General features: G+C 41.7%; 1 protein-coding gene across 2 annotated transcripts in view; it reads right to left on the reverse strand.

The window, feature by feature from the left end:
- Positions 1-15,920: 15,920 nt before the first annotated feature.
- RHOBTB3 (Rho-related BTB domain containing 3) overlaps positions 15,921-27,636 on the reverse strand; it is a 94,905-nt gene continuing 83,189 nt past the window's right edge. The window contains exons 11-13 of one of the 2 annotated variants that reach the window (XM_011989433.1): positions 23,451-23,547; positions 19,071-19,182; positions 15,921-18,250 (exon numbers count right to left, since the gene is read on the reverse strand). In XM_011989433.1, coding sequence (XP_011844823.1) covers positions 18,232-18,250; positions 19,071-19,182; positions 23,451-23,547 — 228 coding nt within the window. In that variant the 3' untranslated portion in view covers positions 15,921-18,231. Of the gene's footprint in view, positions 19,183-23,450; positions 23,548-27,636 lie in introns of both variants that reach the window. The other variant, XM_011989434.1, reaches the window with a different exon arrangement.

The raw sequence follows: 27,636 nt of genomic DNA on the forward strand, positions 1-27,636 counted from the left end.
CTTACAGGGCCGTGTGCCCCTCCCCAAGGGTATTCCCTCTCTCCATCCCTCCATAGAGGTAACCACTAGTTCATTTTTGTTGTAATCATTCTGATACTTTATAGTTTTACTCCTTATAATATCTCTAAGCAATACATTTTACTTTTGAAAAACAGTAACACCGACCTAGCTATGTAAGAAAAAGGTGATATCACAATTAGACAAACAATCCCAAGAACAGGTAAACTGAACACTGACTGAGTTATAGACTGGCTTCAGTATCCCTTGCAAGTTTTCCAGAGCCTTTTCTGGGGAAGCAGAAGTGGTGCTGAGTGAGTCCCTGGAAACACAGCACGCCATGATCAGGGAGGCTATTGTGTGAACCAAGCGTGGAGTGTCCCCCAGAAATGTGATAATGGCAGAGGGCTGCTCTGCATTTTCTGCTTCTAAGCTCAGTATGTCCCTGCCCCCAGCTTTCAGGAGGAGCTCAAAGCACACCCACACCTCTTCAGCTGGCCAGCTGTGTAGCAGGGAGAACAGAAATGTCATCACCACCAGGCAAGCTAAGTACAGACAAAGATCTGCTTCAGGCCCATTTCAGCTTTCTGTCCTCAAGTTGAAAACTGTACAACTACAGAGAACCCTCAACATGGAAAATTACGCTGCTCCAATCTGGACTGCTGCCCTCTGTCCTGAGGCAGACAGGGTTCTCTATCTGGGATCTCCCTTCACTGTCATTCTGGGGATTCCCTTTTTCTCTCCTATGTTGGATCTCCTCTTTCCTTTGACCCACATGTATGAGTCAGAATACATGCTAGGCTGCTATAACGAAGATATAATGCCCGATAGAAGCTTCTTTATCAAAAAAGTCCAGAGGCAGGCAGGTGGCATTTGCTCCAAGGGGTCATGACTGACCCAGGGGTCGTATGTACCACTTCTGCTCACATCCCATTGGCCAGAACTTAGTGTGATAGCCCCACCAGCTGCAGGGCAGGCTAGACAGAGGGGCCCCTGCCTGGGAAGCCTCTTGCCCAACTAAAACTCACTAAAACTATACAAAAAGAAGGAGATCTATACAAGAAGAAGGGGAGAATGGCTATGGAAAGAAAATTAGCAAACTGCGTCTTTCTCTTTTTTATTGTTTTTCCTCTGAGCCCCAATTTTCTTTCTCTTTTACATCTGAAAGCCTTCCTCAAATGTCTGGAGATGTGACTATCTGTAAATATTTAAAGAATGTGGCACTAAAAAACTGATTGGAAGACTTGTGTACATAGGTTAGGCTTGCCAACTGATAGCTTCACCATAGATGGAGTCTTTGTTCAAATCTCACCCTCTCAGCAAGGGCTCCCCCATCCCCCTATCTAACACTCTCCCTTCCACTTTCACTTAGCATTCCCTATCCCTCTTTATTAATTTATTTTTTTCTATAGTATTTATCTTTTTTTTTTTTTTTTTCAAAGCATAATTCAAGGATAAGGTTCTTTTTTGAGATGTGGTCTTACTCTGTCATCCAGGCTGGAGTGCAGTGGCACGATTTTAGCTCACTGCAACCTCTGCCTCCTGGGCTCAAGCAATCCTCCGACGCTCAAGTGATTCTCCCACCTCAGCCTCCTGAGTAGATGGCACCACAGACACATGCCTCCATGGAAGCTCACCTAATTTTTTGTATTTTTGGTAGAGACAGGGTTTCATCTTATTGCCCAGGCTGATCTCGAACTCCTGAGCTCAAGTGATCCACCTGCCTTGGCCTCCCAAAGTGCTGAGATTACAGGTGTGAGGCCCCACACGCAGTCTATCTTTTAATATTTGGTATGATTTATTTAGTTTACTGTCTCTTCCCTACTAGAATATAAGTGCCTTGAAGTCAGGGATTGGTGTCTATTTACTGCTGTATCTGCAGCATCAAGACTGTTTGGCAGATAGTAGGCTCTTTCTTGAGTGAACAGATTAAAGAATAAATGAACAGGTGTGGATCTGGCTGTCTCATTGGGAGCTCCCCCAATTATTGGTTCCTGGACACCTTTTCTTTTGAGTCATTCAGTGTCTCCAGCTTCACAGCTGGGGGTTGCGCCTCATCGTCAGGGTTCTGGCTGCCAAGCAGGGAAAAGGGACTTGGCAGCTCCCTGGCCGGTGTGTGGACACCTCATGTAACCTCCTATTTCCTGCCCTGCTCCTTGCTGAGTAATTCTGTGTGATATGCAAGGATAGAAAGAATGATCTTTCAAAGAGTATGGAGAGACTGGCACTAGGGGCTGGCAAACAAAACAAAACAAAAACCAAAAATTACCAACCAAAAAATTCACAGCCAAAGCTCTACTCTTTCTGTTTACTGAAGAAAGTAAGTGATCCAATCTCCTGCGAATGTTGCTGATTTTAATAACCACCTTCTCTGCTTCCTCCAGCCTGGCTCTTTGGGCTGGACTCCAGACAGCCATTTCTTCCAATTCAAGGCTGTCCAAAGATGCCCCTTAAGGAGGGAGAAAGAACTGGTAAATTCTTAAACCGATGGTAAATTCTTAAACTGGTGATAAATGGATCTATGTGGCCCAGACCACACTATTTATATCCCCCGTGAGTATTGTTAGATCGTTATCTTGACATTTGGTTGCCAGAGAAAGCCATGCTCCCTAATTCACTATACCATAATATTGTAAAGAACTGGGCTCCTGAGATATTTTACTTAGAATTCCTTTCTTATATTAATAGGGGTCTTCTTTTTTTTTTTTTTTTTTTTGAGACGAGTCACTCTGTCGCCCAGGCTGGAGTGCAGTGGCGTGATCTTGGCTCACTACAACCTCCGCCTCCTGGTTCAAGTGATTATCCTGCCTCAGCCTCCTGAGTAGCTGGAATTACAGATGCACACCACCACACCTGGCTATTTTGTATTTTTAGTAAAGACAGGATTTCACCATGTTGGCCAGGCTGGTCTCAAACTCCTGACCTCAAGAGATCCACCCACTCGGCCTCCCAAAGTGCCGGGATTATGGGCCTGAGCCACCACACCCGGCCTTAATAGGGGTCTTCTTCTTAAATACACCGAATGTTTGAAGGGGCAGAATTTAATCTTGCTCATTAGGGGAAGAGAATTCTGGTCTGGTCCCTTTAAGCACAAGTGATGTTTAAAATGGGTCTATATTTATGCACAAGTTTATACTTCCTGTCCCCAGGCGACTTTTCTGGTGAGCTGTGTGGAGCTGAAAGTGGGAGAGAGAGGGGTAACTAGGAGAGTCAATGACGGCACAGAACGTGAGAGCACAGAGGCAATCCGAGGCTCTGGGGTTTTTTACCGGCTCTTCCTGCGCGCTCAACTCCTCCCTCCCAGTTGACTGGGCTCAAGCCTCTGGGGACCTGCAGCTGAGCTTTCTCAGAAGCAAGCACAGATGCCTCCTTCCTATTCTCTTGTGTGCCTTGTAAAACTTAAGACACTTCATATGTAAAATTACAGCTGTTTATGGGGTGGAGATTTTGCGCTTCCTCCCATTATTAAGTCATCCTTGAGAACTGAGTGTGGATGATCTTTAACACAGTCTGCCCAGGGTTCTAGCCAGATGTGTTAAATGGGGACCAAAGGACCCACTCTGGGAATGGGGGACCAGCAACTCCTGGGAAGACAGAATTAAAGAGCATAGCTGGAACCTGTGGCCATGGGGGCTGTCCCCTGACATCTAGAATGCAACCCTTGTGTAGAGCTGACTCTGGGTGCCTTTATCCAGCCCCTTGCATAGAAGATCTCCTTTAGCCTCACTAAAGCAGTCACTGTACAATTAAAAAATGCAGGGGGTGGCAGGGACGGCTGCCCCCAGAAAGGGAACAGTGTAGGCATCTCCAGACAGGTAAACCACAGGAAAACCAAGGAGCCCTAGGTCTCCTCCCCATCCAGGAAGCCTTTAGCTGGCAGCACAAGGGAGGGGCGGCCACACCTTAGGTTATTTTTGAGTCAGTTTCCCCACCCCTGTGTGAAGGTGTGGTCCAATGGCAGATAGACTGTCCTTAATCTAACCAGAGGACTCCTCCTCCTCCAAGTGAGAAAAGGAGCAAAGGATGCAAAGTGCTCCTTCAACCCTCCCTGAGCTGGAAGGAGAAGAAAAATCCCTCTTCCTTTATAGGAATTTGATAAGTGAGGGATAAGTGATCCCCACTAAGGAGCATGAGCTCTGCCTGCCTCGGCCTTCCAAAGTGTTGGAATTACAGGCATAAGCCACCATGCCTGGCCCTTTTCCAATATTTCAATAAAGGTGAACAGCTGATTTACCCAGTTAGAAGTTTTTCCTGGTTTATTTTCTGTATGGCGGAAGCAGCAAGGAATACAATATAAACTCAGTTCAAGGATAACTGCCATGTACATATAATTATCTATTCAAAATATTTAATTTACTTTAAAAAAAAAATCCCAGCATTCATAGTAGCTTTTGACCAATTCTGCTTTTTCAGTTGATGGCAAAACTCATCAGTATATATGGAGAGGCTGTGGTCTGCCCCATCTTTTACAATAGCAAAAAAAAAAAGGGGGGGTCTACAAGCTTGGAAATGTTGAAAATTACTGCTCTGAACCAAAGAGGTGGCTGACACTGGTAGTTCGGAAATTTCCTACTTACAGAGAATCTAGCAAATTGCTGCCATGTGAGGGTAGTACCAAATAATGGTCTACTCTTACCAAGGTCAGGGTATAAGGAATCTTCAGCAGTGTCTCCCAGGCATTCAAAGAGGCTGTATACAGCACTTTGGGAGGCCAAGGCAGGTGTATCGCTTGAGGTCGCTTTACGTCAGGAATTCAAGACCAGCCTGGCTAACATGGTGAAGACCCATCTCTACTAAAAATACAAAAATTAGCTGGCATGGTGGCACATGCCTGTAATCCCAGCTACTTGAGCTCAGAGTCTCCAGAGCAGCTGTCTCAGAACACTGGTTCCATGGCACATCAGCAAATGTTACATGAAAAAATGGGTTCCATGAGTTTGGAAATGCTGGGCTATACAGTGCTGGCCTGCAGGACTTGTGCCCATTTTGAGAGTCTATGCCTTTTATCTGATAAACTTTAAAAACAGATACTCTTAGCCTCATTAAACCCTACAAGCATATAAAATATTTACCTCTTTCCCTTTGCTGAGATATAGGAAAGGGCAACAGAGGATGGATGGAAAACAGCCTCCCTGAGAGGCACCTCCAGCTTAGAGGGATGATGAGAGGATGAGTCATGTGGAGTAATACAGCAGGTGAGCTCAGTCAGGGCTCCTAATCCAGTTTTACCCTTGAGACACTCCGGAAGTACTGTGGAATTAGTATCTGCAACATGTTAGATGTTTCAGCTGGGCACGGTGGCTCATGCCTGTAATCCCAGCACTTTGGGAGGCTGAGACGGGTGGATCACTTGAGGTCAGGAGTTCTAGACTATGCTGATCGACATGGTGAGACCCTGTCTCTACTAAAAATACAAAAATTAGGCCAAACGCGGTGGCTCACGCCTGTAATCCCAGCACTTTGGGAGGCCGATGTGGGTGGACCACCTAAGGTCAGGAGTTTGAAACCAGCCTGGCCAATATGGGGAAATCCCATCTCTACTAAAAATACAAAAATCAGCTGGGTGTGGTCGTGGGCACCTGTAATCCCAGCTACTCAGGAGGCAGAGGCAGGGGAATCAGTTGAACCCAGGAGATGTAGGTTGCAGTGAGCCGAGATCGCGGCATTGCACTCCAGCCTGGGTAACAGAGTGAGACTCCATCTCAAAAAAAAAAAAAAAAAAAAAAAGCCGGGCATGGTGGTGTGCACCTGTACTCCCAGCTCCTCGGCAGGCTGAGGCAGGAGAATCGCTTGAACCTGGGAGGTGGAGGTTGCAGTGAGCGAAAGCAGAGATTGTGCCACTGTACTCCAGCCTGGCTGGCAGAGTAAGACTTCATTTCAGCCAAGAAAAAAAAGAAAGAAAGAAAGAAAGAAGTAGATGTTTCATTTGTCCAGGACATTAGTGGCAGAGCAAGGGGGTAGCACTGGCAAGACTCCAAGCTTGGTAAATTTACTTAGCAGACATTCACACAGGCTTGTGAAGACAGACGGGCTGGAAGCTTGACCTTGGGACTTGCCCGAGCCTTTAATATGTTACATGCATTGTGAATTTCCAAAGTAGTAACTAAGTACCCATTATATTTCAAAGTTTTTACCTGCCCTTTTTTCAAGAAGCACCTCTCTCAGAATTCATTTTATGGGTCACAAGCACTGGAAATGCTAATATTTTGCCCTTTCACTTCTCTTCCCTTTGCTGCTCTCACTTGCTTTTCCACAGTTAACACCATTTCATGCAAGGAATGCTCTTATGGTCTGAATGTTTCTGCCCCTCCTAAATTCATATGTTGAAATCCTAACCCCTAAGGTGATGGTATTAGGAAGTGGGACCTTGTGGGAGGTGATTAGGTCATAATGGTGGAGCCCTCATGAATGGGATTAGTGCCCTTTTAAAGAGGACCCAGAGGGCTAGCTTGTCCTTTCCACCATGTGAGGACACAGTGAGAAGGCACCATCTACAAGCCAGGAAATGTGTTCTCTTCAGACACTGAAGCAGCCAGGAGCTTGGTCTTGGACTTCCCAGCCTTCAGGACTATGAGAAATATATTTCTGTTGTATATAAGCTACCCAGTCTATGGTATTTTGTTATAGCAGCTCTGACAGCCTGAGACAGATGCTGAATGGGTGCATCATGTCAATGTTTGGCATTTCTTCTATGTCAGCATTCTGTAACTTATTTACACTTTCAGCTGATAATCTGGCATAATTCCCAAGTTACTTAATAATGACACTGAGTCCATCAAAGTCTTCATCTCCTGGTTCAATTCAAGCATCATTATAGACCAAAGTCTGTGCCAAGAGCTGTTAGAGCTGATTTATCAATACAGTCCCAAGCATCAACAAGTGTATAAAAGGCATCGTTAAGACTGAACTCTCCTGGAAAATCATAAATTCTAGGACTCTGTTAACTGCAGCAAGCAGTTAGCAAAAGCAAACACAAAAAGGTGCACTTGCTCTTCATGGATTGTAGAATTCCATGGTCACAAGGCTGTATTGTGGGTGTCACGGTGGGTAATTAAATTCAGAAGAAGATCACAAGAAGGTGTGAGAAGCATTTGCCCAGAAACAAAATTTTTCCATTTTTATCCAGTTTTGCTGGCCTTGCTTTGAACATGTCACCGGTCTACAGTGGTTACAGAACCAGTCAGAACACATTTTTCTAGCTACCTATACTTTTCTTTCTCCCTTCCTTCTCTCCTGCCCTCCCTTCCTCCTTCCTCCTTTCTTTTCTCTCTTCTCTCCTTCTTCCTTTTTCTACAACTTTATTGAAGTATATTTTCTTTAATGAGAAAATGTTTAAGTTGCTCAGCTCCTAACGGGAACTGGCCCCAGAATCTCATATTCCTGCTCCTTTCACGGATTAGAAGCCACGTGGACTGAATTCAAATCCTGGTTAGGCGATTTCCCAACTGTGTGACTATAGGTTAGCAAATCTCTCCAGTTTGGCTTCTTATTATAAGAATTAAGGATAATGAACATTAAATTAACTAATTAAATTAAAATTAAAGGTGATTCACAGAGAAACCTCACTGTCTGGCTTCCCCGCGGCTGAATGAGCCCTGCAAGCAGCTCTCCATTCTCCCCAAACACTTCCTACCAAGCATGCTGTTTTTTCCTATTATCCGTTTTGGGTTAAGTCAAATATTAACCACAAGGTTGGTATGTTAACAAGTCACAACATTTGAAGAATCCTAATCAGGTCAGACTTTGGAATAGTTTCCTCAGAGGTGGGTGGGAAGGAAAGTGGGGAGGGAGGATGACCTTAATAACTCCTTGACCTTGGAGTGAGCCTTGCAAGTCAACTAAAAGAATGTGTCTCCCAGCAACATGCCCAGCCTCCCTCACATTGCCCAAAGACAGCAATGCAACAGCATCCTCAAAGGAGGACACTGACGTCCGTGTTTGCTGGATTATTGTACATTTTTCTTAGAATGCTTATGGAGGCTGTTTGCTAGTCGGTGAAGTATGTGAGCTTTGGAGTCAGGTCCCAGTTCTTCCCAGCTCTGCGACTTATTAACCACATGGCCTTAGGCGGTGACTCACTGTGCTCATTTTAGAATAGAGATACTGACAGCCCCTGGCCACTAGATTGCTGGGACAATAAAATGATGGAGATAATGAGAGTGGTTATACTTGCAGAGTGCTAACTCTGTGCAAGGCACTGGTTTCAGCACTTAATGTGTGTGACCTCATTTACTCCTCCCAGTGACGCTATGGGGTTAGTAGTCCATTAACTGCATGTTACAATGAGCAGCTAAAGTCCAGAGAGAGGTCACTTTACCTGTCTGAGGTCACGCAGTAAGGGTTGGAGCTGGGATGTGAATTTGCCTGCGCAGTCTGGTTTCATCACATGCTCAGCCACCCCACCAGACTGCTTTCCTGTGCCATATCAGCTCTTCTGAAGGACATCATGTACGCAGAATGTCTGGCCCTCAGTAAGAGCACAATAAATGGTGATATTGAAATAACTAATACTTCCATTTCCTCAGGCCTCACCAGCTTATGGAATTCATGCAAACACCTCTTGCCTGCTCCAAAACCAGGCCCCAATGTCTCCTGAAGTTATTCCTGGGGTGCCTCCCATGGACCTCCTGTCCTTCCACACTTGCCCCTCCCTGAGGTCCTGCCTGTGAAGTCCCTTGAGGTGGCGCCTCACCCTTCCACTGATGTTAGTGTCCCCTATGCCTCTCCCCTGAGCCCTCTGGCCAAGTTCCCTGGGCCCCAAGCACAAATGGGTATCTGGACCGAAACAGTCAATACCATCCACTTGGAGACCAGTGACACTGTGTTCCCTGCTGTGTTCTGTTACATTCAACAGACATTTCCTAAGCAACTATTATATTTTGGAGAAAGTGTTAGAAGACACACAAAAAGTAAGAGCTAATGGTAGCCCATCTTCCTTGGATGTCTGAGCAAATGACATTTGTGAACAACAAATAAAAAAAAAAGTAAGTTACAAGCAACAAATATGTTTACAAGGACTCCCTCTAGCAGCGTAGGGCCACCCAATGCCTACTAAGGTGCTATACAAAATCAGTCTTTCTTATCACATTCATTAAAAGTCATGAGGGTCAGGCTGGGAGCTGTGGCTCACACCTGTAATCCTAGCACTTTGGGAGGCCAAGGTAGGTGGATCATTTGAGGCCAGGAGTTCGAGACTAGTCTGGCCAACATGGTGAAACCCTGTCTCTACTAAAAATACAAAAATTAGCAGAGTGTGATGACGGGTGCCTGTAACCCCAGCTACTTGGGAGGTTGAGGCAAAAGAATCACTTGAACCTGGGAGGCAGAGGCTGAAGTGAACAGAGATCACCTGGGCAATGGAATGAGACTCCGTCTCAAAACAAAAAAAAATTGTGAGGGTTGTGAAAGAGAAGGTTTTGTTGTTATTGTTGTTGGTGGTGGTGGTGATGTGCAGCTTAGAAAAATGCCCAGGCATACTTAATAGCACCTGTTAGCTTTTGTGCATAATCTTTATATCTGAGTTCTTGCTAAGGAATTTTCTTAACTTTTGCTTTCTGTCTAGTCAAAGAAAGCATTTTAACCTCGCCTGGGCACTGCAGCATTGCAAGCAGGGTTCTAGCGGGTGGCCTCTCAGGGATTTTGGTATGTAGTTACTTTAAACTAGAACGGCTTTATTGCCTCAGAGGCCATCCATTCCTCAGAGGAAGTCACTAAATTTAGAAAACCAACCCTAGTCCTCTTCCAACCAATGGGACAGAAGCCCCCAGAACAATGGTGTGTTCAGTGACTCAGGCTGGACAATGGGGAGAGAATTAGACAAGAGATTTTGAGGAAAATGAAAATGGCCTACATAAATTTTAATTTTATGGAAACTGAAACTGAGGATGTTGCATTTTTCCTCAGCCTTAAATTTATGAAAAGTAAAGGCAAAAGCAAGACGCTTCCACTTGGGAGGAGGAAGGAAAAAGCACTCTCCGGTTCCAAGCCAGCCTGCCTGAGGATAGCGGTTACTCAGTAACTCTCTTTAGAACTTGCTTAGCCAAATTTGGTGTTGCAAGGCTCTTAGGCTTAAAAAGATTATTTATTTATGATTGTGCTCCAATATTTCTTCTCATTCTTACAAGGCGGCTGAATATTTTTTAAAAATCAGAAATTAACAAAAAGGTAGACCACTCAGGTAAAAAATATATATTCTGAGACAGTAGAAAATTCTATCATTGTAAACAAAAAATATTGAGGGACTCAAATTTTATGTTTAAAATGCTTTAAAAATTCATATAAGACTGTTGCTAAGTTTTTTCAGCATTTAATTTTACATTAACTCTGATACGGCTCTGATGGCTGGAGGAACACCAGGGTTCTTGGCCTCGAGCCAATAGGAGTAATGATATGAACACACGTGGAGTGATTTTAAGGATCAAAAAGTTTAATAGGCAAGAAACAAGGAAGGAAGAAGAAAGTACCTCCCCAGGACAGAGACAGAGGGAAGGGGATTCGAACAAAGAGAAAACCCTGTGTGCACCAAAAAGTGGCTGCTTATATTTGGATGCTGGAGGTGGTGGTGTCTGGTTTGCATAGGGCCCAGGGGATTGGTTTGACCAGGTGTGTCATTCACCTGGCCGGCAAAAAGCCTGGCCCTCCCACCTTAGCCCTTTGGTATGCAAATACGGGTCACCATGATGTTCTGAACCCATGGTGTTATCTGGAGGTGGCCATGACATTTGGTACACCTGGTGACAAGGAAAAGATGGTGGGAATCACCATATTGAGTGAACCCAGTTTTTATGGGCCTGTATTGGCATATCAAAGCTTGCTGGCCTGGCCGTTCAAGCCACCCTTTCTGTTAGGAAAGAGATGGTTCAGGGATTCTTATTACAGGAAAAATTCCACCAAAAACCTTACTATCTGCCTACAAATTATTTCTTAATAACTTCTGTATCAACTCCATACGAATTCACAGTCCTGGGTCTTTGATTGGTCCAAAGGGTCCAGGACACAGCGCTCAGTATAAGCCCAGAGAAACCCTGAGCAGGAGAGATTATAAGGTCAACAAAATGTGAAAGGAGGGCACAGGGCTGAATGTGTGATCCTGAGAAGGTCTAGATTAGCTCCCAGCTCCCACCCACCCTCCCACAAAGAGAGATCATTTTTGGGAGGCAGTAGCCGCTAGGCTACCCTATGCCTCAGGGAAAAGTCTGGTCTTTCGGTCAAATGTTTATGAAACATAATTAGAAAAATGGGGGTTGAGTGATGGAACTGGAAAAACTATCAAGGAGAAAGGAGGAGCCTGGTCCTAGAGGTCAAAGGTCACACTGGTGGTGGAAGGGCAAGGAAAGCTCCTGTGGGCTGGGGCAGAGTGGAGGAGAAGGAACGGCCCTCAAGGAGCTGGTGCTGCTCCAGACCTGAAAACTGGAATTAATTGTCTTATGGGTTCTCAAAGCATGATCTGTGGACCAGTGACATATAAGCATCACCTGGGAACTTCTTATAAATGCAAATTCTCAGGTCCCACCCCAGATGGACAAAATCAGAACTCTGCGACTGAGGCCCAGCATTGTTTCTGGGTTTTTAAATTGTATTTTAATTTAATTTTTATTTATTTTTTGAGACAGGGTTTTGCTCTTACCCAGGCTGGAGTGCAATGGAACGATCTCAGCTCACTGCAACCTCCGCCTCCTGGGTTTAAGTGATTCTTCTGCCTCAGCCTCCCGAGTAGCTGGGATTACAGGCATGCGCCACCACACGTGGCTAATTTTGCATTTTTTGTAGAGATGGGGTTTCTTCATGTTGGTCAGACTGGTCTTGAACTCCCGACCTCAAGTGATCTGCCAGCCTCGACTTCCCAAAGTGCTGGGATTACAGGCTTGAGCCAGCTGTGCCCAGCCTTAATTTTATTTTTTAGGAGACAAGCTATCGCTGTGTTCCTCAGGCTGTACTCCAACTCCCAGGCTCAAGCAATCCTTCACCTCAGCCTACAAAGTAACTGGGCCTACAGGCACATTCCACCACACCCAGCCCCTGTTTTAATTAGCCCTTTAGGGGATTCTGATGACTGCCACAGTTTGAGAACAACTTGTTTAACAAAATGCTGTGTTTCAGGTATTAAGACCTCACAAAACAATTCATTAAACCAGCTGTTTACTGGACTGACTGAGCTGCTGTAACAAATTATTCCAAACGCAGTGGCTTAAAACAATATGGGGGGGCCAGGCGCGGTGGCTCAAGCCTGTAATCCCAGCACTTCGGGAGGCCGAGACGGGCGGATCACGAGGTCAGGAGATCGAGACCATCCTGGCTAACACAGTGAAACCCCGTCTCTACTAAAAAATACAAAAAAAACCCCAAAAACAACAACTAGCCGGGCGAGGTGGCGGGCACCTGTAGTCCCAGCCACTCGGGAGGCTGAGGCAGGAGAATGGCGTAAACCCGGGAGGCGGAGCTTGCAGTGAGCTGAGATCCGGCCACTGCACTCCTATCCCGGTGACAGAGTGAGACTCCGTCTCAAAAAAAAAAACAAAAAAAACAAAAAAAAGGACTTATTCTCTTTATAGCTTTGGAGGTCAGAAGTCCAAAATCAGAATGACTGGACTGAAGTCCAGGTCTCAGCAAGGTTGGTTCCTTCTGGGGGCACTGAGGAAAGACTCCATCCCCTTGGCATTTCCAGCTTCTAGAACCCATCTTTATTCCTTGGCTCAGGGCCCCTGAGGGCAGAGGGCAGCCACTTCAAATCTCTTGCCATCACACTGCCTTCTCCTCTAATGCTCATTCTACTGCCACCCTCCTATAAAGGCCCTCATGATTACAATGAACCCTCTCGGAACAATCTCTGTATCTCAAGATCCTTAACTTAATCAAATCAGCAAAATCCCTTTTGCCATGAAAGGCAACCTATTCACAGGTTCTGGGGATTAGGAATATGGACATTTTGGAGGAGGCTATAGTTTCCTACAGGGAGGAAGATGAGAAATATGCACTTTCGTTTGCTTGTATTCACATAAATAAACAGTTTTCATGCACAAGACACTAATAAATCTGAGTACCTGTGAAGGATGCAGGGCACGAGGGGAAGGAATGGGAGCTAGCACTTTCTTCTTAAAGTTGACTTTTTATATTATTTTGAGCTTTGAGCCAGGCAAATATATTACCTTTTACACAACGTTAACCATCAAAAAATAAAGAGAATGAGACCCCTTTTAGTAATAGTTCTGAGTGTTGAACCAGTCAGTCTGAATATGACATATCAGAGATCAAACCACTGGGACCTTTGGAGTCCTAGAGGTTACAAGTATTGAAAGCAAAAGCATTTTATTGGTGATGTAGGCAGTAGGGGAAGAAACAGAATCTTGCTTGGGCATGAACAAAACAGGATAGGCACTAAGTTAAAGATGAGGGACTGGGCTTGACCTTCAAGGCAAGTTAATGTTTTGGATTTTGTTCATATGTTTTTAAGTTAAAAAGTTCTTCAGATCTTCCAAGTGCCCAACAAAGGAAGAGGGGTTGAGATCCCCATTCCTTTCTCCTTAATTAAAAAATAATAATATATCCTGTCCATTAAATGAAACTGCCTTTGCAAAAATTATAGTAGTCAGGGAAGTTTAACATAACTGATTCCATCTTGCTTCTAACAGGCTAAAGTGCTTTTGCTCATTCTTGTGTGGAAATCATAACAGTCCTTTCCCTCCTTGAACTGATCTCCTTGTTCAAAAATTGAAACCGTATTTGTAAATACCAACACAAGGTCACAAGGTTAGAATTATGATAGGGGCCTGAACTTTGCTGAAGAATAGGCATGGGTGAACAATAACCATCCATTGTTTGCTTAACTTGCTTTTCTGTAAGTTGCTTACTGCCCCCGAGTTATACAACCGAAGGCTGCAAAATTTGTAATTTCCCCAACTACTCCTACGGATAATATCACTATTTTGAAACCTAGAGAACTGGTTTTTCAGGTATTTTTCAGATTTAGCATTTTGGTAGACCAAGAGATACCACCTGGTCCTGAGACCCCCTCCTCAGAACTGACTCAGATGCATGAAGGCAGTTTAGACACACACCCCTGTAATTCCATCCCCAGCCAATCAATTATTTCAGTTCCCCAGCTCCCTACCCACCAAAGTACCCTTGAAAACCCTAGTAGCTGAATTGTTAGGGAGGTGGATTAAGAAAAGTCTCCCATTCTCCTCACCTGGCTGGCCCTGCAAGTGTTGTTTCTTTGCTACAACACTTGCTGCTCTCAATGCATTGGTTTTTTGGGAGGCAGCAGGCAGGAAGAACTTGTCAAGCTGTGACATAAATCGCATGCTATTTTCTTAAATAATTATAAATAAGAGAACTCTTTGCTATGAACATGTGAGAGAATGCCAGACACTTTTATGCTAATGCTGATCATTAGTTTACTGTTGAACATTAAGCTATAACAGTAGAGGACAACTGAGATTTTGAGACACAGCCTGCCTCAGGACATGGAAAATTAAGTACATGCAGTTAAAGGAACATCTGCATACAGTCAAACACTGTGTATAGCACCAAGAGCATTTCCAACTTTGTTATGCCCAACAAAAACTCTTCTGTCTCCCCATCTCATCTTACTGCCCAAACTCCAGTGAAGACTCCCAGGCAAAGACGTCTCCAAGGACTATTTTGTTCATGTTCTGCATCTCCTCAGTGGTCCATCACTTATCACTTTTCCATTCTATGTTCATCAACTCCCCATACACTTGGCCTCGCTGATCACCCTGGTCCTACATGCTGGCTGATACTGGCTACTCCTGACATTGAGCGAACAGTTTCAAGTGTTAGCATGCTTTTCATTTTCATTTGCAAGCTTCCAATTATTGTTCCAACTGAAGCAATCTGGCCTTTTCAGTCCCATGCATTACACAGGTTATGCCAGGCCCTATGCTAGATGGAGGGTTGGGAAACAGGTCATGAAGAAAATTCAAGACACAGTCCCTGCCCCTCAAGTAATAGCCCAGTAGAGACCACCAATACACAAATACCTAGAAATGCCATAAGCACCATAACAAAGGTATGAACAAAGAGCTAAGGAAAGACACACACAAAAGCAACAAATTCTTTCTGGGAAAGTGACAGAACACAAAAGAGAAATGATATTTAAGACGGGCTTTTCAGGATACGCAGGGGTTTGCAAAGTAGACAGGGAATGGCAACCCACCTCAAGCCATAGGAAGAGTTTAAAGTCTGCCAGTACACAATCTTAACGGACAGTCCAGTGTGTCAAGATGGCAGCACCTTTTCTGCCTGCGGGAGGAGTGCTCAAGCAGAAAAGACAGGGCTAAGTTATAAAAGGCCTCATGGCAAAGAGGACTGTGGAGGTAACTAAAGGCAATAGGGCTCTTCTATGAAGATGTGTGTCCAGATAAGATCTGTGTGAGGAACATAATTCCAAAGGAACTGTGGAGCCCTTCGTGAGTTTAGTAGGCTTTACTGAAAATTTGGGAACCTGCTAGGGAGGAGCCACATCATTCCATGCACCATCCATTCTCATGGTATGGCTGTCTCATCTCTTTCCCCTCCCTGCCTGGGCTCCTCAGCCCTGGGAAATTCCAGATTCTTTTCCATTTATTATGCAGAGCAGCTTCTCCACTTCCCAAGCCTTGGTCCCAGACAACACTCAAGCCTATAAGGGGCTCACTTCTATGTTTAATTATCAAAGCACTTTTCTAAACAAAGACAGTTATTTTGCTGAGATAAATTCTGGTCTTGACTGTTAAAGACAATATAAATTTCTTTATCTCATGACACATATGAGTCATCTATAGTATCAGCCACATTCTAAATATTTTATACATAATGAAAATTACCTGTGAAGCATAATTACGCTTGAGAAATACAAGGCAGCATTCTCCAAATCATTTCAGTATTTCAACATCCAAGGTAAAATAACCACAGGACGCTTCATCAAACTTGTTTTAAAAAAGGTTTATTTGTTACAAAATGTTAAATACTAAAGCTAAAAACATATAAATTCAGGTCAGGCTATATTAAAATACACACATACCCTTCTTTGCAAAATTATTAAAGGTTGAATTAAACAGATGCTTTAAATAAAATAAAGTACTCTTTGAGGACATTTTTGTCAGATTAACTATAACAGTGTAGTGTAGTTTTTAAAATTGCAGTTGAAAAGTTTAGCTGTCTTGGAAGTCAAATTTATCCAATTGTTCAGACTTCTGTTACTACTCAATATGAAGCCACCATGCTGGCTTGGACGGGATTAATTTCATTCGTGTTATGGAGAGTTCTACATTACAAATCTAGTCTCCTATAATATGAACAGTGAGCAGTCAGAAATACACAAAGGGTTAAATAGGGTAAAGACTCTGGCCAAGAAAGGAAAGGAAAGTTCTACCACAGTGTCTTCTCTAATTAAAATGCCTGGGAAATATACGGAAGCAGAAACCAGCACAAAGCACATACCCATCTAGAAATAATCTTTCAGTTAAAAAACAACGCTCAAAACCAGCACTCATTTCTCTAAGATATAAGTATTTTACAATTTCTTGTTATATTGAGTTAAATGTACTGACGAGTCTATATGCAAATGGGTTTAAACACTAATTTGATTTCTCTTCTGACTAGCTCTGGAGAGCCGTGACATCTGGGTGTTGGTGTCACTTACACAGGTGGTAAAGAACTTTCATAACAAAACTACACGCTCCGCACCAACTGGGCACCAGCTTCCAAACCCAACTCCACTTCAGGTCAAACAACCTTAAGGAACTACCTATAGTCTAGTTAAACATTAAATAGTATTTTCAAAATACCTTTTTTTGCTTTGCAACTTACATTTTTCAATTTCCTAGATTAAAAGTTACTGAGTTTGAACTTTAAATGCCGTAATTTATATAGGTGAGAATATGCTCATGAAAAACAAAAGGCTATTATTGCATTTTAAAAGTCTTAAATGTGAATGAATTTCGAGAAATCTACCACAGTATCTATTTTTTACAATGCTAATCCTTGTCAAATGGGATTTGCCGGTGGTTGATTAACTCAAGTGATTAAAATACAAAAGACATAAAATCAATTTCAGTAATCTTCACTGATACACCCTTATTAAAATCTGCCCAATTAAAATGTTTCCTGGAATATATCTATAGGGAATTTTTAATGTTTCACTTTGGTTTCTTTTTTTTTTTTTTTTTTTTGAGATGGAGTTTCGCTCATCATCCAGGCTGGAGTGCAGTAGTACGATCTCGGCTCACTACAACATCCATCTCCCGGATTCAAGCGATTTTCCTGCCTCAGCTTCCTGAGTAGCTGGGATTACAGGTGTGTGCCACCACACCCGGCTAATTTTGTATTTTTAGTAGAGACAGGGTTTCACTGTGTTGGCCAGGCTGGTTTTGAACTCCTGACCTCAAGTTATCCACCTGACTCAGACTCCCAAAATGCTGTTATTACAGGCCTCAGCCACCATGTCTGGCCTAATGTTTCACTTTGGCAGTGTTGGTATACACACAAGGGCTAACGGTATGGGGTCCCAACAATATACTATAAAACCATTTAGTTAAAATTTTGAAAAGTTGGAAAAACTGTGTGTATTCTAAAGTTACTGGAAATTAAAAGAAAAACATATTCCAGTACTGACTTACAGATTAAAATGATGCTGACAATAGACAGTAATCTGTTTTTCCATCTCTAGGTTTGTGAGTTTCTGATATAATTATTTCTCTATACATGTGATATGAAAGAAAGAAACTATCATTCTGTCCTCTATCCCAGTCCATTCTCCCTCTACATAACAAGCCTTTGACTTATATCCTTTCTTTGAACTTACTGTGTAATCTTAGAGGACAACATTCATGCTACTCTTTATCAAATAATCTTGTAGTCCTTGAGAAGAATTCAAAGAATTTAAGCCACTGACGTCCTAATCTTGGTAAATAACACTAAAAAAAATTCTTGAGCCAACTTCAGTAGCCAATTCTCTACAGAGCATCTTTCTCTGAGAGCATCTTTATATATGTGTATTAAAGTTAGGCTGGTTAGTCACTCTTACCAACCTCCTGGTCTTACAAAATGATCAAGAAAGTATTTGTTCATCTATGATAGAGCAAGAACTGTGACTGTTTTAAAGCTAAGACAACACAACACATTTCTCCCTTGCCAGCCGAGGTGGCAGTGGGGGCCCTGGGTGGTTCAGACCTCCCCAAAGGCGGGAATTTTTACTATGTTCTCTTCCCTCCGGTGAGCCTCCTTCTCTTCCCTTTATATCAGTGCCTCTTTTCTGCTCAAACAGAGAAAGCTGTTTGAGCAAGAAAACATAGGATATTTCCTGCCAGGAAATAGACATAATTTTGAGGGCTCAGCACAAAATGAAATCATGGGACCCTTCTTCAAACATCATTAAGAATTTCCGCTATAGCAGAGCCTTGAACCAAGTGCGGGGTCCTTCTAAGTGTGGGCCCTGTGCTGCTACACAAGTTACATGCTAAGAAAGCCAGCCCTGCCTAGGTTCCCTGCCAGTCAGATTGCCAAAAGGAGACAAAGTGGCTCAGTTGGCTTGTCCAGGTGAAAAGCAGAAGTTTTTTTATGATGATTCAAACACTGTCACCAAGGGGCAGGTAAATTACTATTCCTAAAATCTCATATTGGACTGATTGGTTTTCCCCCAGATTTCTCATCATACAAATAGTTATGCTGGGTCTTTAAATGCCCCTTATTTTAATAGAGCAATTAATCAGACATGATAAAATTTCTGTATTAATCCTATATAATTTTTTTTTTTTAAACTTAAGCACTTCTTAACTGAGAGGGGTCTAAATATCACTAAAGCAACAGGACATCTTTAAGGGAAAACATAGCTGCAAAACAGCTTTGCATTCTAGAGTGAAAGCCTTAGTTTTAGCCTATGGTATATTTTGTTCCCTTTTTAAGACCACAATGGTAGTTTTTTCCCAAAGAGAACTGATGAACATATTAAGCAATATGGTAATTTTTCTAACACCCACATTGGTTTCAGTCGGAAGAGTTTTACTGGAACCTGGAAGTATCCCATTCTTCATAATAATAAAAAAGAAATGCAGTATATAAAAGCTCCAGGTTACATTACTAAGCAACGACATTTCCGGGAGTGAATATACTTCCTGTATTCCGCAAGCTGCTTCAAGTACATATTCGACGGCCATCTGTGCTTTTCAACAAAACTGCGTTCCTCCACTGAAGTGTTAAGAAAAAGAATGTTAATTGAATGTTTTATTGTGGATCAATTAAGATATCAGCTATTGATTTCCTCTTTAATAGATGAGATTCAAGCTCTGTGATACACCTCCTACCATTCTCGCAAGCTTTCCCAAACAATTTACTACCATTTTGGTTAAATTAGTATCAGGATTTAAGTTATGATGTGACTTACAATTATATACATTTTGTCCACTACTTTGAGTAGTATTTGATTATTTTCCTTTTCTTTTTCTTTTTTTTTTGAGATGGAGTCTCCCTCTGTCACCCAGGCTGGAGTGCAATGGCATAATCTCAGCTCACTGCAACCTCTGCCTCCATGTTTCAAGCACTTATCCCACCTCAGCCTCCCGAGTAGCTGAGACTACAGGTGTATGTCACCACACCCAGCTAATTTTTTGTATTTTTAGTAGAGATGGGGTTTCACCTTGTTAGCCAGGATGGTAGATCTCCTGACCTCGTGGTCCGCCCGCCTCAGCCTCCCAAAGTGCTGGGATTACAGGCGTGAGCCACCATATGCCTGGCTTTTCTTTTTCAATAAAATGTTTGTTTTTCCTGGATATGACAGATTTTTTTTTTTCAATTTATAATACTTAGTTTTCTTTGTAGCTAACTTAGTCTTCCAAAATCCTTCAAGTCTTCTCAGTTGTGCTTCCCACCCAGCCAGTCATCAGATAAGCTGTTCTTTCCTGTTGCTGTTGCCCTGCCTGCTTTCTGGACCTGCTTCCTGCCTTGGGATTGGATCCCCCCATTCTTGAACTCCAGGTCCTTCGCTTTGTTCATTCTCTAGTTTTGGTGAAGCACAACTGTCAGAGGCATTTGAACCACAGCAACTGTATCTTGAATAAGGGCTGGGGACAATGAGGCTGAAACCTACTGGGCTGCATTCCCAGACAGTTAGGCATTCTAGGTTACAGAATGAGATAAGAGATTGACACAAGATACAGATCATAAAGACCTTGCTGGAGATCAGGCGTGATGGCTCATGTCTGTAATCCCACCAGTGTGGGAGGCCAAAGTGGGCGTATTATTTGAGGTCAGGAGTTCGAGACCAGCCTGGCCAACATGGCACAACCCCCGTCTCTACCAAAAAAAAAAAAAAAAAAATTAGCTGGGTGTGGTGGTGCACACCTATAATCCCAGCTACTGAGGCGGATGAGGCAGGAGAATCTCTTGATTCTCCATCTACTGTTTAACCTCATCTATTATAATTCAGATTAATAAGGTCTTGATTCAGGCTGCAGGATCATACAAACTAGCTGCTCAGCTCTAAGTTTCAACAGGAAGCAAAGGTGACATGAGGCTACTCCCTCAGTAAATATCAAAAACCAGAGAAAAGTTATTACAGATGAGCTCTGGCAGCCAGCAAAACAAAACAAAACAAACAACCCCATAATACAGAACACATAATATTGAGCTAAATTAAACTGTGAGAATAATGAATCCATAAATGCCAAGGGTAACATATTCCTGTGCACTGCTGTTTGTGTTCATGAGTCCAGTATATAAAAACCTAATACTTAATGACGTTTTAACTGGGTTCTGATGTATCTGTGCCTGTACTGACATGACATCTTTTCCAGTCTCACTTTTTGATTTCTAAACACGTTTAAAAATGAAAAATTCTCACTCAACAGAAAACAAGTTGTAGAATTCCAATAATAATTTGAGAGCTTTTGAAACTGAAGATGGGCAGTTCTATAAGGAAGCTGTAGAGTGACTGTGACAAGAACCTTTCCCAACTTCAAGTCACCGTGTGCGGCAGGCCAGGTGTAAAGCACTGGAGAGAAGTGACTGTGACCCTCTGGAGAGGGCATACTCCTTTAGGTGGGCCGCCAGTGCCAAGCCACATGTTGCCACTAGGAAGATGGACCTGCGGTAGCCAGATCTTCCAATTTTTCAAAAGAAGTCATAAATATGGTATTTTTAAATACCAGCACTATATATTTTTAACTGTGGGATCCAAATAAAACACATTGGCAGGCTACACCTAAACCATAGACAGCCAGTGAGTAACTATTGATTTAGACAATTAAATTCTCCCTTATCCAAAAGGTGCTTTTTTCCTCTGCCCAAGAGGATGACACCTCACAGCAGGTCCCTGGACAGGAAGAGGCACTGCAGAACGAGAGTTCTCATGATTCCCTTTTAATTCCCATCAAAGGAACAGAAGGCAACATCGACACAGCCTGTCCTCCTTAGCCTGCCACCTCACATCGCACTGGAAGCGCTGCATTGCACCATGCAAGATGTCCTAACATACTTTATAGGCAATTGAGGAATACCATATAATGAAAATTCATAACTAAAAGGATTTATAGAGCATCTTTCTCCCAAGGTTGTAATAGTACTCCATATATACCACATATCTATACAAGATAGTGAGTAGAAAATAATCTTATTCTTCTTTTACAAATAAGAGTGACCTAAGGTAGCATGATGAAAGTGGATCCAGGACTACAGTGCAATTCATTTAACTTTTAGCTAGTTTCTTAAATAACTATAGAAGCAGCTACTTAAAGAATAACTGGACGGGGCGCGGTGGCTCACGCCTGTAATCCCAGAACTTTGGGAGGCCGAGGTGGGCGGATCACAAGGTCAGGAGATCAAGACCATCCTGGCTAACACGGTGAAACCCTGTCTCTACGAAAAATACAAAAAAAAATTAGCTGAGCGTGGTGGTGGGCGCCTGTAGTCTCAGCTACTCGGGAGGCTGAGGCAGGAGAATGGCGTGAGCCAGGGAGGAGGAGCTTGCAGTGAGCCGAGATGGCGCCAGTGCACTCCAACCTGGACAACAGAGCAAGACTCCATCTCAAAAAAGAAAAGAAAAGAATAACTGTAGAAGAATGTTCCTTCTGACAGCAAGCATACACAAGCCTTATCTTTTTATGAACCGACTTTGTTTTTTCCTTGCACAAAGTACCTAGCTAATTAATACTTGTTGTTTTGTTTTGATGTGATTATGCTTCTCTACTGTACTAATAGTTGACTTATGTAAGGAGGCTCCCCATAGACATATAATGTTTGCTGACTGGCTGAATACATCTCCTAAAAACTGATTGTGTGTTCCTGGGTTTCCTTTAACTGTACAACAAGTAGCCGAATACAAACAAGAGATTTTTACTTTTTTTTTCTTTTAGAGACAGGGGTCTCGTGATGTTGCTCAGGCTGGACTCAAACTCCTGGGTTCAAGTGATCCTTCAGCCTCAGCCTCCCAAGTTGGCTGGGATTACACTGAGGTAGAATCACCATCTTGACCATATGATTTTTGTATCTTTTACCAGCAAAGTCTTTTTTAGGATGTATAATTTTAGGTAGAACTCAAGATATGAAACAGATAAAGTGGAAGTACTCTGACTGAAGAAGAAAGGGAAGAGTCCAAGAGCTTACATTTTAGCGTTCTCTTTCCCTTTCCCTTACTCCCTCTCTCTCTTCTCCTCACCCACTCCCTACCTTCTGCCCCCCACCCTAGAAGTCACTTCAGTTATCTCCACGGAGATTTGTTTGTCCAGAGTGTGAAACTCCTCGAAAAGGTAATCTTTCACTTCCTTTTCTTTTTAGCTCAAATTTTCCTTGAGTCTATGCTAGAAAATAACATGAGCAAACCATTGCATCTAAACTGTCTATTCTGACAACTATTATATTTTCATTTTTTTCTTTTTATGCAGTACTCAGTAGTTCACACTTCGGTTTTAATCTTTATAATTTACCTTAGAAAGCATATTACATGTACTCTCAGTAAGTTTCACAACATTCTTTTATATATGAAAAACCATTATTGCAAATATAATCGACTCCCATATAGATATACTCAGTAAATACAGATATCCAGTACAATAAAGCTATATATCATATAGTTAACAAGAGTAAAATATTTAAATCTGTACTGTCTAAACTTTGCTACTAACTTAGGTAGTCACAACTAAGGTATCATTTTTCACAAGCAAATGCCACCTGAGGACACATTTTGTCACCTTATCTATTTCAGGGAAAGAAAATGTGTTTAAAAATGGATGGGAGCTATAAAATAATCATTAGAAAACTTCTTGTGTAACACAGGTTAAGCCGCTTATGTAACACAGGTGACTATAAATTGTTTCCATAATTACCACACTGCATAATTTACAAGAAATTTATTACATTGACTATTCTTATTTTGCTAAAAGCACTACTTCTACAACTTATGTCTCAAATCTAAGAACAAAGAACATAAAGTTTTCTTTTCAAAATAGAAATTGGCAATCTACCTGAAAGATCCTGAAATTCAGGCTTCTGACTGAAGATGAGGTAGTTAGTAGCAATGAAATGAAGTAGCCAGGTTGAAAGGCAATCAGAGTGGTGAAACTGCAAGAAAAATGAAAAGTGAAACAACATTGCACATAATGGCCACCCGTGTGATGATCAGATCAAGAGAACGACCTGGGAGCAATCACGGAGAGCCCATATTCATGTTTCATGTGCCTTTACCTGATGCAGCTTTCAGTCTACTGTGACAGCAGACAGGATGAGGGAGCACTATTAACAGATAATGTTAAAAGTACATTCTTGGAAGAAGCCAAACTAACAGCGAACAACAATCTATGGCTGCCGGAGTGGCCAAACATCTTTAAGCAATGCATGGCTGCATCTGTTTGAGGTTCTTGACGATTTAATTTAAGCTTTTAATCTAAAGCCACGGACGTCACTAACTGCACCTGTATCTGTGTAGCAGATGATGGTGAGCAATGTTGAAACAAGTTCACCTGAGAAGCAAGTCAAAACATATTTTGAGGAGGAAACACCATTGGTCGAAGGCATGGGTTTCAATGTGTAAATGTTTCTAAGAGAGAGCTGTGTCTAAATATTTGCTTCTAATGAGATGTACAGTAAACTGAGCAGGATTTCCAGCTCCATTCTCCTCATTCAGAGTTCCAACAGCTGCTAATGGAGGGAAAACTCCAAGCAAGCAGGCCACCGACATCATCACCTTGGTGTCCATGCACTGACACTCACTGATCCATCCAACCACCAACACAGATGACAGTAACTTGCTGGCAGGCGACTTGGGTACATGAGTATAGAACTCTTTTTAAAATTATTATTGTGGTACAATATGTATAACACAAAATTTACCATTTTAACAATTCTTAAGTGTACAGTTAAGTGTCATTAATAAGTACATACACATGGTGGGGCAACCCAACACCACTATCCATTTCCAGACCTTTTCTATCACCCCAAAATGAAACTCTGTACCATTAAACAGTTTTCTCCCTATCCCTACCAGGTCCTAGCACCCACTGCTTTACTTTCTGTCTCTGTGAATTTCACTATTCTAGGTACCTCATATAAGGGAAATTGTAAAATATTTGTCCTTTTATGATTGGCTCATTTATGGTAATGTTTTTCATCCATGTTGTAGCAGATATAAAAATTTCATTCCTTCTTAAGGCTGAATGATATCCCATTGTACATATATACCACATTTTGTTTATCTCTTCACCTGTCAATGGACATTCAGGTTGCCTCTACCTTTTGGCTAAATATAGCTCTTCTAAGGAGATGCAAAAATATTAAGTAAGCAACAAGTAATGCTAAATTGAAGAGTGATTAGTAATCTCATACCTTAATGAAAAAAACTCAAGGATTTGCTTTTTTTTTTTTTTTTTTTAAAGCTGTATAGTGTGAGAGTACTTAAACACATATATTCACAGGTCCCTGTTATTTTCATTACATAAAATCAGAATTTTTGAACTGGAAATAACTTTATAGTTTATCTAATCCCACATAACATTTTAACATTTTTTTCTCCCCTTATCTTTTAGCAGATGAATGTGTGCATTCTCAAGGGAACAGAGTAAGACCCTTCAGCTTTTTCAAGAAGCCACCACTACTATTAGATGATTAACCCAGAGCAGATAACAAAACACCAGGAAGTTAGGACATTGCCTTAAGGGCTGTGATTGAGAAGGAAAAGGGAGGTCACAGAAATAAACAGCTGGCCACAAAAGCATGCTTAAAAATGAAGACTTTTCTTTTTGAACAAGATTTAAGGTACTTTTAAGATATTACAATTGTGGACTCTTTTGCAAACATTCCACACTCAATTTTTAAATTTGTTTTTAATCCCTAATATTAAATACAGGTGATCGTAAGACTTGATTATGAGAGAAATGAAGTCCAAAATGGTTAAGGAGATAGTAGGAGAAGACCTAGAGGCTTTAAATACATTCCCTTCTACAAACAGAAGTGTTGATGAATGAATTCGTCTCAGCTTGGAGGCAAGTATTCAGCTGTCACAGATCTGGAATCTGCCCCGTCATGTGGCTCCATTTTAGCAATGTGGATGGAAGATAAAAGTTGTCATGCTTTTGTAACTCTTTTGCAAAGAGTCCACAATTATAGTATCTTAAATCTTATTATATTATCCAAAATATCTTAAATACAGTAGGATGGATGACACAACTGAAGAAGCTTTCTGCTTCCAGGAATGAAAGAATTGAGGAATGAGGAATTGGTAGCACATGTAGAGGTTTGGGAAGTAGATTTCAACACAGCAGTCCTAGCTAATGTACAGACCTGGCCCAGATTCATAATCTAGGGCCTCTGTAACAGGAATGGAATATGTCTCACTGTAAAAACTAGGTTTTAGAAGGATATGTGTTGATGTAAGAAAATGGGTTCAAACTGAAATAAGCAACAGAATTGTTAAAAAGGTATTAAAAAGCCATAAGCCAAATGCAATAGAACGTAACAGCTACAAGAAGAATGTGGAGAAAATACCCAGAAACTCAAAAGGAAGTATCCAGAAACTCTCAGAAATACAACTTATAGCTTCAGGTAGCCAAATATTAATATATAGATTATAAATAAGAAGACGCATTAATATTTTTAATACGAGAATAAATACAACTTCATAGGAATCACCAAAGTTTAAACAGATAGGGTTTAAACAGGAGTAGACATAAGGAATCTGCATCTCAACTCTTGTATTTTAAGAGTCCTCCTTGATGGAAACCTGAAGGTAAATCATGGTAGAGATCTGAGAGAGGTTAGGGGAAAACGGACAGAGAAGTGAGAGAATACCCACACTGCTCATCTATCTAATAAAGTATGAAAGATGTTTCCTGACACACAGTACAAAACTGGCAGAGTGATCAGAAATTTTGACTATTTGGAGAGCTACTGGGAGTCTAATTCTGCTAAAAGACAATTTCACTCCTAAAAGTCATAGAAATGGCAAGAGAAAAGTTAACCAAATTCTGACCAACAGGGTGAACTGGCTGCTGAAGTGAAACCTCAAACTGGGATCTTCAAAGAAAACTTGGGAAGAAAACTTCTGTTATCTGGAATTCACAACTGCCAAATTAGGAACCACCAGGAAAAGAATAAAGGAAAACTGGTAAATTTAGGCATAATCTTAGAAAATAAAAAGTCTTCAGAAACCAAATTCAAAATGAGCTGGTATCTTAGATTGTTTTAAAGTCAAGGGGAAAAGATAAAGATAATCACAGAGTCAGAAACCACAGAATCAGGGAAAACAAGTGAAGAATTTCTGACAGTGCAATCAAAAATGATTCTGATGAGGAACCAAATGTAGGGGAGCAGAGAGGACAGGCACCTCAAGAAATCAATGGGACCACACGGGAAGTTCTCTTATACATAAATGATTTAAGAGGATACTAAAATATAAGGAAAAAGAAACTTGTGCCCAATTTTTAAAAAAGTATGAACAACTTGTTAGAATAGTATGAAAATGATACATCAAAAATGAACTGAGATTGTGAAACTAGTAGAAAGAATTTAAAAACTTGTAAACTAAATTTGGAGGGGAGCTATTTATTTATCATGAGATGAATGTAAATATATTACAAAGAGAGATCAGTGAGTGTTACTCAATTTTTAAATTTGTTTTTAGCCCTAATATTAAATACAAGTGATCATAAGACTTGATTATGAGAGAAGTGAAGTCCAAAATAGTTAAGGAGATAGTAGGAGAAGACCTAAATGCTTTAAATAAATTCCCTTCTATAAACAGAAGTGTTGATGAATGAATTCATCTCAGCTTGGAGGCAAGCATTCAGCTGTCACAGATCTGGAATTTGCCCCATCATGTGGCTCCATTTTAGCAATGTAGATGGAGACAAAAGCTGTCATGCTTTTGTAACCCTGGATGTCAAAGTTGATAGGTATAGATATGTTGGATGCCAGATAATATTTCAAGAATTACTGACACTCTGTAGTGACTGAACAAATATATTCCTGTGAAAAAAACCTAGAGGGCTCAGCTTACCACAAGTTGAGTACACAAGAGAATGCCATAACCACCACAAGTCCTGAAACTGTCTGGGGCAGTGGATGGAATGGCAGAATGGCCAACGGAAGGATGGCCCATCTGAATAAGCTTTCTGCTTCCAGGAATGAAAGAAAGTGCGAATGAGGATTTGGCAGGTT

Source organism: Mandrillus leucophaeus, unplaced genomic scaffold (assembly GCF_000951045.1).
Source record: "Mandrillus leucophaeus isolate KB7577 unplaced genomic scaffold, Mleu.le_1.0 Scaffold353, whole genome shotgun sequence".
NCBI classification, from domain to species: Eukaryota; Metazoa; Chordata; class Mammalia; order Primates; family Cercopithecidae; genus Mandrillus; species Mandrillus leucophaeus.